The sequence below is a fragment of the Medicago sativa genome, chromosome 3, assembly GCF_051527215.1.
Source record: "Medicago sativa cultivar Bolivia chromosome 3, Bolivia_mono, whole genome shotgun sequence".
Lineage (NCBI taxonomy): Eukaryota > Viridiplantae > Streptophyta > Magnoliopsida > Fabales > Fabaceae > Medicago > Medicago sativa.
Window position 1 is genome coordinate 5,162,085 of NC_140751.1, and position 12,814 is coordinate 5,174,898.

At 32.3% G+C, this 12,814-nt stretch overlaps 1 protein-coding gene across 1 annotated transcript; it reads left to right on the plus strand.

Moving 5' to 3' along the window:
- The first annotated feature begins 5,702 nt into the window (after nt 1–5,702).
- LOC146935127 (F-box/kelch-repeat protein At3g23880-like) lies at nt 5,703–6,998 on the plus strand. The gene has a single exon (XM_085757599.1). It carries the CDS (start codon nt 5,703–5,705, stop codon nt 6,876–6,878), a length of 1,176 nt encoding a protein of 391 aa, XP_085613725.1. The 3' UTR covers nt 6,879–6,998.
- The last annotated feature ends 5,816 nt before the right edge of the window (nt 6,999–12,814 follow it).

A 12,814-nucleotide genomic window follows, 5' to 3' on the forward strand; every position in this document is an offset into this window, starting at 1 on the left:
CTTACCTCGCAGAGTGTGACATTCATTCTTATACTTCGAGCCACTGAATTTTGATGACTTAACGAGAATATCTTATAATATAGTCATCTCAAAAATATTCATCAATAGAGAATAAGCAATTATAAATAAGCATATGTGAGACTCTAATTATAAATCAATATGATTTATATAAGAATTCAGATGTAAGGATGATACATATTTCAAAAATTGCCTCAATTCTTAATAAGTTGTTCTGATAATAGTTACGGATAAACAACAAAGAGACGTACAAATTTTAATTCATAATTAGAATTTTAGCATAAAAAAAATGCAACAATGCATTATTCACTATATATAAAATATATAGTTTAACATAATTGTGATCCAAATATTTAATTGCGACAAGACACATAATTATATAGTTAATGGTGTTTGTCACAAAATTTAGAGTAATAAACTAAGGGTCTAGATTAGAGAGTATAGCATAAAACATAATGTATATTAAAGAGAAATATGTCAATTTTAGATTCAATTAATATAAATGACATATATAATATACAACTTACTATACTCCTTTTGAAAACAAAATATTATTAAGACCCTTTAAATCAATTTGTGACAAGAATCAGGCACAAGTGTCTTAGTTTAAATATGTTGCCAAAAGAATGATCAATTAGTGAACTTTGGATCTTTATGCTAAGACAATATGAATTCAAGAATATCTTACATTAGAATATTTATAATGCCAAGAATATTTAAAATCGTAAAATATAAATTAATTATACTTGGCATTAAAATTAACAAAATTGAGCCTTCTATAAATTCACAATAGTAAATATAAGAGAGAATTTTCAAAAACAGTTTAAGCTCAAATATTGAGAATACATGATTTGAAATAAATTATTCTCAATTTAATTGATATATGATCTATTCAAGATTTGACAAAAATTTGAGACAAGAATATAAGACTGAGTCTAAAGATTCTTCACAATACTAACACTTTAAAAAATAATTTACATAAGTGTTATATTTTAGACTCAAATCTAAAGAATGCATGATTTAAAAGAACATATGATATTTTAGGAAACACAATTTATCCACCAAATAATAATGTATAAAATATCAACATGTATCAAACTATTCCAAATTTATACCAAAATAATTAGATAATATAAAATAATAATTATTTGGTATAAAATAAAATAAAATTGGAATTTTAGAATATACACGCTCTACCACGCGCCTGGGTGTCATTTTTTTTTTTTTTTTTTTTTTTTTAGAAAATCCAACAAGGGATTCGATTATGTTTCTCATGAATCGTTCAATAATCACAGTGAAGAGAAATCTCACATGATTTGCTGCAACATATAGGTACGGTATTCTCTCAAATATATCGATTCAAGTTTTTGTATCAATAAAATTCCTGAAATGATAGGCAAATAATAATATACTGAATCATGTATAGAGAATACATAACTATCAATACGATACCGTACATAAGTGAGAGAATACATAAGTGAGAGAATAGATGCAACAAGATATTAAAACATGGATCGTGATTTAAGAGTTGTATACAGGATTGGAAAAATAACAAATATATATATGGCATCTAGATCCAATCATACGATTTCAAGACAACATATAGCCATAAAAGCATAATCGACGTAGAATTCATATTTTCAGAAAAATAGCCATAACTGTATCTACTTGGCTCTGATACCAATTGATGAAAGTTTTAGTGTTTAGCCATGGATCAATAGATACAAATTATAGCATATCATCAGTAACAAAAGAAGGAACAAGAAATTGTGTACCTTTGAATTAGGTTGATGAAGAATAAACGTAGACAACCCCGACAACTATGAGAGGGATAACTACCCTCATTCCGTCTAGCTCTAGGTTTTCACCAATATTCAGAATAATTAACCGTCTAATGGGATGACGTTTAAATAGCTAAACGGCTGAGGGCAGGGACCTCTCATTGGGCTTATCTAAATGGTCCAACCCATCACGGTCCATTTAGTAACAAAAGCCCAATCACTCAAATTCATCATATAATTAGTGCTTAACACAATAGACCATAATTTATATTATGACACCGACTTATAATAATTGATTATTGTCAATCCATAATTGATTAATTAAATAATTAATCCAACATGAAAACCTCACAAATTGCTTGTCAACAAAGGGTTGTTAAAGACCACTTATAGTGGATTAGAGCAGAAACTGTCAAATATTATTGACTTTTGAAATGTTTTTTTTATTCTGAAGCATGTTTTTGGCTTTCTTAATAATTTTTATTGACCTCAAAATTTTGATGGATAATGCATAATATATGCAGGGGCCGGGGTTCAAACCCTAGACACCCTATATATTCACCTTTAAGGTGAACTAACAACAAACTCATGCTAAGTACGGGCCCGTGCACGGGCTAATTCAAAGCAGGGAGCTATGCATCAAAGCGCATTGCAATACTATATGAATTGAGAAAATAAGATGAAAAAAAGAAACTAATGATAAAGCCGACGCTAATGATAAAAGGGCAAATTGCATTAATTTCCTTGAAGATTTTCTTAAATAACATAATCATCCCTTCTAATTTTTCAAACACATCAATCTCCCCTCATTTTATCCATTTCAATAACTTCGTAAATATACAATTTAATTTAAATTACATTGTTTTATTTGAATTTGTTTTCTCTTTTCACAATTAAGGTAATTAGGGTCTTTTCTCCCAATGGAAAAAGAATAACATTTATTTTTACCACCAAATGGAATCAAACATCGACAATTATAAAAGAGATCACAAGAGAATATAGAAATGATAAAATTTTGGTGGATGGACATTTTGTTTGATCAATGAAAAGGAAATAATCTTCGATATATCCGTTTTATTACATTAGAGTTTAATAATTTAACCACCTTGACTGAGGAACAATAAGTAATATATCCGATATATCGGTGTTTTTTATACTCACATTTCTAAAAGATATAATAATTAATAATGTATAACAGTAAAAAATATTATTTTATAATATGGCATGGTGACCTGACTTCTTTGATTCTCTGTTGTTTCCAAATATTTTGAGATCTGCAGGTTTCAAGGTGTCCTCTTTGCCTACACTCTAGTTCTTCAAGCACGAAAGAGCTTTTATGCTTGCTGATTTGTTCAGGAGGTTCTTCATACTTGGATTTTAATAACAGTCAATCCATTAATCGTTCTTTGCAGATTTTCGCTTTTCATATTTTTTTCCATATTTTTTTTGTAACTCGGTTTCGCACCCGTATACGGGTTTGCTAGGTTGCGTCTGTGATTAGTAAAAAAAATAGGATAGATCAGGGTCGATCTACTTGGTCTCATTTATTATGTTGTATCCCCGTTTTGAGTTGTACTTGAGTCAGGTCTTATGCCCCCGGTCTCTTTATCTAATTTTTTATTTAATATAATTTTCCTTTTGACTAATAAATAAGATAAAGAAATAACAAAGGCAAGTTATTTTTAGAAGAAAAAAAAAACAATCTTGAAAACGTGTAGTTTTTTTGAAAAGAATGTATATGTCTTGTAATAAATACTTTGTAAAGTTATGTTATTATGTAATTATCAATCAGATATAATTGAATGTTTTTTCATTTTTATTTTCTTAGTGAAAATATTATTTCAGTGTTTTGTTAGTATCACCGATAATTGTCTCAACAATATTTTGTTATTTTATTGATAAGTAAAATATATGTATTAAAATTTATCTATACTATATATCTATACTATATATAAAGAAAACAATTTGTCAAATATATATATATATATATATATATATATATATATATATATATATATATATAAAGAAAACAACATCTTTCAGCTCTTTTGGGCTGTCTTTTTGTCTTTCCAAAAATGTCCTCAACTTTTAATACAAATAACACATGCAACAAATAGATAAGAATAAAAATTTAAATATTAAAAAAAATGTAACAAACACAATATATATATATATATATATATATATATATATATATATATATATATGGGATTTACTAGAACACACCCACTAGTTTTTATGTGGGGTTATTTTAGCAAGCTACACCTTAAGGTGTATTTAACTACTTTTTAGTTATAACTTGCTAAAACACACCTTATAAAAAATAAGTGGGTGTATCCTAGCAAATGCCTATATGAGTTGCTAACATACACCCACTTATTTTTTTAGAAGGTGTGTTTTAGAAACATTCACCTTAAGGTGTATTTAACAACTTTTAGTTATATCTTTGCTAAAACACACCTTAATAAAAACTAGTGGGTGTATCCTAGCAAACCCCTATATATATATATATATATATATATATATATATATATATATGAGTTAGGATCCGTTGACACCAGGTGTAAGTCAAAAGACTTACACCAAATCTCAATCATTCGATCTAATTAATCCATTGGTTCATATTGTTTCTTATGTGGAACATAAAGTATAGTGGCGCATATAATTTGTTTCCTCTCTGGCCTTTCTCATCTTGGTTTTCCAGGGAAGTCTATCAATTTTCTTGAAATCATGATACCGATGAAAGCATGAATTTATAGATCAATCAAAGATGTAGCCAATTTTGCTTTTCTAAACTTGCAATTTACTCTAGTCTCTAGCCCACGTGTGTCTGCCTCAGTTTAATCTTTATAATACATTTGTATGAACACATATATATTTGTTGACTAAAATTCCCCAAAGTGTATTCAACAACCACTGAGATAATTATTCCATTGAAATTTAATGTTTCGATCGTGTTCTTTTAAGATCTATTGATCAAATATTTATATATAAAAAAAACGTTTAATTTAGAAGAAGAAGCATTACAGTGAAAATTATAATTTAAGTCTCAAAGGATCTAATGTTGTGGAACTTATTTGATTTTTTAAGTTTGTGGATAACCAACTCAAACGATCGATGGCAAAGAACCGTCCATGGAAGAAGAAGTTTCAGGAATTTTAGGAATTAAGATGAATCACGAAAATATCTTTTTCTGTTTTATTTTTTTATGGGATCACCGAAACACTTTGTTTCCTAGACCATTGGATTGTCTAAATTAAATGGCTAAGATTCGGAGGACCTTTTAATAACGTTCTTAACACGCCTGTAAAAAATTGTTGAAAAACTTAAGAGTTTAAACATAAATTAAACAAATTTGGATTGAGTAAGGACTAATATTGAGTGCAGAAATTTTTTATAGGGATTAAAAATGCTATTAAAATTAAGTAAGGATTAATCTTACAAGGTCGCAATTTTGTAGGGACCAAAAACATAATTAACCCAATTGAATTATAGAGAAATTTATGTTGATTGAGGTTATAAAAAAGATTAAGTTACTGCATTTTATCGGATGAGTTTGTTTTAATTTGTTTTTAAGAGAGAAAAGTTAGGGGGAGGTTGAAGTAAAAGAAACAAAAGGATATACTTTTGATGATGTGTCAAAAAACTAAGAAACAACCACGCTGTAAAAGAGTTAGTGCATTTTATCGGATAAGTTTGTTTTAGTTTGTTTTTAAGAAAGAAAAGTTAGGGAGAGGTTGAAGTAAAAGACACAAAAGGATATACTTTTATGATGCGTCAAAACATTAAGAAACAACCACGCTATTTAGGTTAAAATACAAAGTACCCATATATACACATATAACTATCCCCTCTTTTGTTACTTTCTCGTCAATCGTTGTCTGCGCTAGTTACAGAAGTCCAATGGCCCTAGGTAGCGAGGGTGGCGACAAGCAAAACAACACTATTTATTCTCAAATCTTCGCGAAGAGGCGACAATTAACTGGAACCCTAACATCACCGTCACTTCACGTGCTGCCGCTGCCCACTCTTCCTTTTGAACTCATTGAAGAAATCCTATGTAGGTTACCGGTGAAGCTCCTACTTCAACTACGATGCGCTTGCAAGTCATGGAATTCTCTAATCTCCAATACCAAATTTCAAAAGAAACACCTTAGTCTTTCAACCACACACACCCTTCACTGTATAAGCAGCTACTCTTACAAAGACGACCTCAAGTCTTACCCACTGGACTCCCTCTTCACCAACGTCACCACCACCAACATCGGACTACTCAAGCATTCTCTTTTCAATTCTGTTTATTTAGTTGGCTCATGCAATGGCATCCTCTGTCTTGCTGTTTATTATGCAGAATCAGATTTGATTCAGTTTCGACTGTGGAACCCTTCCATTAGAAAATTCAAGGAATTGCCCCCCGATGAAAATTCAAGAGAGCGACTACCTCTAAGGGAAATTATGATGTATGGCTTCGGATATGATCTTGTTAACGATAATTACAAGGTTGTGTCTGTTTTACGTGTATGTGAGTGTATCAGTGGTAATTTTGTTAAGAAAGATGAAGTGAAGGTTCATACTTTGGGTGCAAATTCATGGAAAAGAATTCCAATGTTCCCTTTTGTTGCTGTCCCTATTCAGAAATCTGGCCAATGTGTGAGTGGCACCATTAATTGGTTGGTTTCTAAAGATACTAAGAAAAGTCAATGTTTTATTCTTTCTCTTGATATGAGGAACGATTCTTACCAAAAGGTTTTGTTGCCCAATGATGGTAAGGTAGATGGATGTTCTTTGCACTTGAGTGTTCTTAAGGATTGCTTGACTGTGTTTTGTGGTGATGATGTTTGGGTAATGAAGGAATATGGAAATAACGAGTCCTGGACTAAATTGTTCACTATTTCGTACAGGCCAGCCTTTATGAAGGCAATATATATTTTCAAGGATGAACAAGTGCTCCTCAAGCCTAAAGAGGATTGGTCAGGCGACTATATTTTTAACAATTGTAGGGATGGTACTTCGAAGAGTATTGACTTTGAAAACACCCCAAAAGTCTGTGTTGAGAGTTTAATATCGCCTTGTTCTTAATGCTAGTTTGTAGATGAGGTGCTATGTCCCTTGAGCATGAAATCTAACTGGAACCTATATGTTAATTTACGTTTATGATATTTATTTTGAACTTGTTCTGATTATTGGTTACTTCATGAATCATTGTTATCCAAAGGTCATTTGAATTTGCAGCTAAAGAAATTGCCATAAGTTTCATTTATTTCTTTGTTAAGAGGTTTTTATTCTCTCCTCATGAAATTGACTGTATATAGTTCAGAATCATGCATTCCTTTAGATTGAGGTTAGATTTTCTAAGATCAGCAATAGGACATAGATGTTATTATGTCAAGTCTATAATATTTTTGATGAAATGTTTGCTTTGAGCTACACGAATCACTCAAACTTCATGTAAGCCTGGTACGTTTTTTGTGCATGGTAAAGTTTTGAAACTTTTTCTGCATAAATTTTGCTATCCTTGCTGATATAAATATGTTTTGAACCTTAACATGGTGTGTTGGAAATATTTCAAATGTTGGAGTCTTATATTAGCTGCTATCCTTGTTAAATATTGATTGACCTATGTATTCAAGATATTTCCCATAGTAAATAGAACTTTTGTTGTTATGAAAGACTATCCTTAATACATGCTAGTCAGTATCAAGAAAGTTAAGTCCTATAAAGATCAGCGAGAGATGTTGTAAAGTAACTCCAAATAGGTAAGAAATTTCAAGTAGTTGTGCTATTCAACTTTATAGTTGAAGCTAAAATCTGTATAGGCTAGAAACTTGAAATAGCCAAGGCATGTTTTAATGTCGAAGCATCATTCAAAACTAGTTACTTTGCTGCCCATGAGAGTTAGGAAGCAAGTGTTAAGAGACTAACGGGTTGGTTCTTCCTCCTCTCATGGATTTTAAACAGCTCTTCCATAAACCCCACTTAATGATTTAAAATAGAATGAAATGTTCTTCTCTTTTTGTAGCTATGCACTCCAGTCACAAGAACTACGCTAAGACACTGACCAAATTAGCGAAGGTGGTGAAAGTAAAACAAAAATCCCCATGATTCTATAGCAGCTTTAATATCAATTCTTATGTAAGTATATGAAACAAATGTTATATAACCATCCTTTTTTGTTTGATTTGGTTGCTGATGAACCATTTTAACTTCAATTTTGAGTCTTGGCAGTTCTAACAAATTTATGCTACCAGCAACATCTAAAGCAAAATCAAATATAATCTCTGTATCTTAAAACATATGTCTGCAACTTTCAAACCAAGGCTGAAGATCACTTCTGTTGTCATTATTTATAATTAGGAAGCTTCATTTGAAATCATAATGTTAAGGATGAAAGAAGAAGTGTAATTGTTTTTTTAATAATAAGATTAATTGTTTATAAATGTACTGATTGGGAGTATATGCCAGAATATTGAAAATAGTAGCTACCCTTCATTCTCCAAGGATTCTTGTACAATAGATTCTTTGTTTTTTGATCGTATCTTGTTAAAATTTCAAATGCAATATAGTTGATTCTTTGCTTGTGTGACATACTCATAAGATCGTAGGGCTTTGCTTTGTCAACTTCATATAGCGTTTTCTATTCTATGTCCAGTCATGCTCTCATCGCGGGTACCTGTTTGTTTCACATTCTTTTCCGTTGTCTCTAATAGCCTCCTCAACGTTGTCTCGGGCTGCTAAAAGTGATGTCAATAAATAGAAGGATGGGCAGCTCTTTGTTTTTGACGACAAAGAAAAACACAAAGGACTTTCTGCGTGCTTAAGGAGTGTGATTGGAATGATTGTGGCAAAATTGAGTTCCAAGCCGCCCCGTCCAAATTCACAATGGCATCTTTGTTCTGGTCACTCTATCAGTTTATGGTTTGAGATTTAATGTCCTTGTTGGTATTTTTTTGGTTTTACTATTATTTTATTTTTCAATCTTTGTAGTATTTTTTTTAGTTTACGTCAAGATTCTTTTTACTGAAATGTCCGAGAATGACAACCTTGCAAATTTCTTGTCAGCAAGTTGTTAAAATATGAGCGAAAACAGGCAAATTTTATTGGCTTTTGAAATGTTTTTGTGCAACCTTAAGCATGTTTTTGGCTTTCTTAATAATCTGTATTGACGTCAAAATGCTGATGGAAAATGTCTCAACGTATGGTCTTTTTAATGGTTAGTTTTATCGTTTTGTTTTTGGTTAGTTTTAATAAGAGGTGCAACACAATGACTTATCTTTATTTTGTCATTTGAATTAAGCTTATTTTTCCATAAATTTTTTTAAACCAAACAAATTAACAAAAAACTACCAAAAAATGACTTTGTTAACTTCCAACATCTCTTCACATTGGATATACTTATTGGCCCTTTCTAGTTGATTGCTGAATTTGTGGGGTGCTTTGAGGTCAATAATCTCATTGAAATGGTCCCTTCAAGAGTGTTAGTCTCAGTATCATCTTGTCATCAGTGTTCTTTACTTGAATGGCCTCTTTGTTGAATCTCTTAATATAGGCTCTATAGTTTTCTCTTTCTTCCAGCGTATTACTTTGAGGTTGTCCATTGACTAGGGTTGCCTTTTGAAAGTGGAGAACTAGATCGTGAAACTTATATAGAGTTTGGAAAAGAAATCAACGAATTTGGGTCTCAAGCCTTTGAATCACGCCATTTCACCCTCTCCCTAGTGTCAATGTGAACAATTTTCACTTCATTTGGCCCCGAGCATTGCCAAAAGACAACAATGTGTCAACTATTTCAACAATTTGCACTTCATCGGAGCCTGTGCATTGATAAGGACGTTCATCTTTGCACCTGGAGCGCTCGGTGAACGACCATCTGAGATGGATATGTCGCGATAGGGAATCGGCGTTGTAACCACAAAGGCAACAACTTTTTCTTTATACCTTAACCTTTTACTTTAGACTAAAATCGCAAGATTGAAAAAGTTAGGGGGTCAAAAATATACCATAATCTTTATAATAACTAATATTGTTTGTATTATTTTCCTAAAATATGAGTACTATTTTGATATGGTTAATGTAATTTTTATTTGATCGTATGACTTATTTAAGAACAATCTTGTTGTTTTTGGATTTCCAAACTGTTAAATTTGAATTTCCAAATTCTATCATCTACCGAAGTTGTTACTAGGTTGAGTCACGACCAGGTCGCTCTCTTTAAGACGTTTCGTGGCACTACCCAAATTTGTGCAAGGTAGACTATCAACCACGCCGCCTCCAGGATAAAACAAGCCCAGCTACAACTGTTCGATTAACTACTGCATAGTAGAAAAATCGTTCGAGAATTACACCCTCAAAATATGGCTCAATCGTTTGATCGAAGCCACTCGATACGGTACGTAACCGCTCTATTCGAAACCGTTCAAATTAATATGGTATTATTACCATTCTATTATGGTGATGAGACCACTCAAATATGGTGTTACCACCATTCTAACTTCTCCAAAACATGAATATGGCACTACGACCACTCAAATATGGTGATACCACCATTTCTCTTTAAAATAATATATATATACTGTTAAGATCATTCTTTAATATGATCTTAATAGTACTCTATATTCCGAAGAATCATATATTATCGACGGGACAGAAAGGAGTAGAAGCAGAAGAAACTTGTTAAAAACAAGTCGGAGGGAGAAGAGAGGAAAAAACACAGGAAGCATCGACTGTGAATTTTCGGTGTGTTGAATCAAATGGGGCGAGCTCTCCTTTTATAGAGAGAGTTTGTAACAAAAAACGAGTGACTTGGGGATTAAGTCTGCTTAATCCTTAAGCAAACGCGTTTTGTTTCTTCATTGGATATATCCGGAAGTTTCTGGATATGCTTTTGGATCGGGTCGGATCGTAACAAATTTATTTGTTACGCGTAGCGCTTACGGATAATGATTAAATTAATTAATTAATTAATTTAACATTTTCAAGTGACAAAAAAATATATATCAATTTTTTAAGCGTTCACCCGTTCACAAAATTGGGTACCCCAAGGGCACACCCTTGGAGGTCACTTTTCCCATATATAAACACTTACTAGTTGGGGTGACCCTTCAATGTGGGACATTTTTAAGTCACACCCACACACTAGTTTTTTCCATAGTGTTTTTCTTTCCAATTTTCTTCACTAGAATTAACTAGTGTTCCAACAATCCCCCACTTGACTTCAAAATGGTTTCGAGAAATAACGTAAAACGTTTCCATAAGATTTGCTAATATACAAAGGTGTCGCCAACAACTTGAACCTTAGCATAGTGGAAGATATTCTGATTTAACAAGAGTTGCTTACAACATTGAACTCTATCTCAGACATAGAATCCACACACAAACCTTTTCATAGGTGTATTCTAAAAGCCCGTGCGTTTTAAGGCCCTGCACGTGTATCCCGGTTTTAACGAATGCTCTAGAAATTCTGCCTCGAAATTCCATAGGACTGGCCTAAGTTCCACATTCGTATAGGTGAGTCTATCAAGGGTACTCCTGTAGCTGTGTACCCCACTCAACATAGAGTATAGATCTCATTAAGAGTTACTATTACCTCATCCTTCTTTCGCTGCAGGATCATGCTTTCTATATTCTTTCTCTCATAGCATGTTCTACCACTTCATGACTTGTTTTTACCCATTGAACCTATTTCTTGGGATCTCCAGTCATGTAGGTCGGGTTACCATCACTTGTGGGCTATAGGCATTAGTCCTATCCTACTGGATGTTTCTTGGACTTTCTCTCTATTAAGTCCTTTCGTCAAAGGATCAGCTAAGTTTTCATTCGTACGTACAAAATCAACTCTAACCCCTCCATTTAGAGATACATTCTCTAATCGTGCTATGTTTTCGCCTTATCTGTCATCTCTTACCATTGTAATAACGATTCTTAATCTTTGCAATAGCCGCGGTACTATCACAATGAATTAACACAGCAGGTAACGGTTTCTCCCATGAAGGGATTTCAGCTAGCAAGAATCTTAGCCAACTTGCTTCTTCACTAGTTTTCTCTAGTGTTCTCTTCTCAGATTCATTCCACAGTGGACTGAGTCAATATCATTTGTTTTAACAAACAACTCCTCTAGTGATGCTCAATGTGCTAACACTAGTCGCTAAATATTCATCTGAAAGATGTTCTATTTTATATCTTGTACCATTTAAGTACAATATGTTACTCCTAGTGAAGTAATCTTAGAGTCATAGTCTTCTCATGACTCTTTCTATAGCATGGCAATGCTTTCCATCCGTCTACTAGTAAACTTGCACAAGAGTTTCACGACATCGACAATGTCGGATCTAATACATTCAGTGGCATACCTAAGTGCTGCCAATGATGCTCGTATATTCTGTTTTTCTAATTCCATCTCAAGTGTTCTTACACTTGGATCATAATATGTGATTGCAAGTTTATGGTGAAATAATTACATTTCTTTAAGATCTTCTCAACTTTGTGAGATTTATCAAATAAGTTATCTTTTATGATCTAGTAATCTTGAAACCAAGAATTACTTCAATTTTTTTTGTTTAGGTCTTTCTTATCAATGTTGTTGATAAACAATGATTTCACATAATTCATAACATGAATCTTTAAATCAAATATGAGCAAGTCGTCTTCATAGAGACATATGATCGTGCAAATATTATTTGTCACTTTCATTCACTTTATACTCATTCGATAACATTAGAATGTCAAATTTTTCATGCCATTCCTCAGGAGTTTATTTTAGACCATTCAAATAATTATCTAACTTACAGACCTTGTTTTCTTGTCCATGAATTGCAAAATTTTTCAGGTTGTTTCATATAGACTTGTTCTTCTAGTTCACCATAAAAAGGCAACTTTCACATCCATTTGGAGTACTATCGAGTTATAAACGGCGGCTAAAGGGATTAGTACTCTTATGGATATGATTTTCGTGACTGGTGAATGAATGTCGAAGAAGTCTATTTTTTTTTTATCTTTGTTTAAAACCTTTGACTACAAGG

What these genes read in the sequence shown, in the direction of transcription:
- LOC146935127 (XM_085757599.1), top strand. Translation starts at nt 5,703, where the DNA reads ATGGCCCTAGGTAGCGAGGGTGGCGACAAGCAAAACAACACTATTTAT.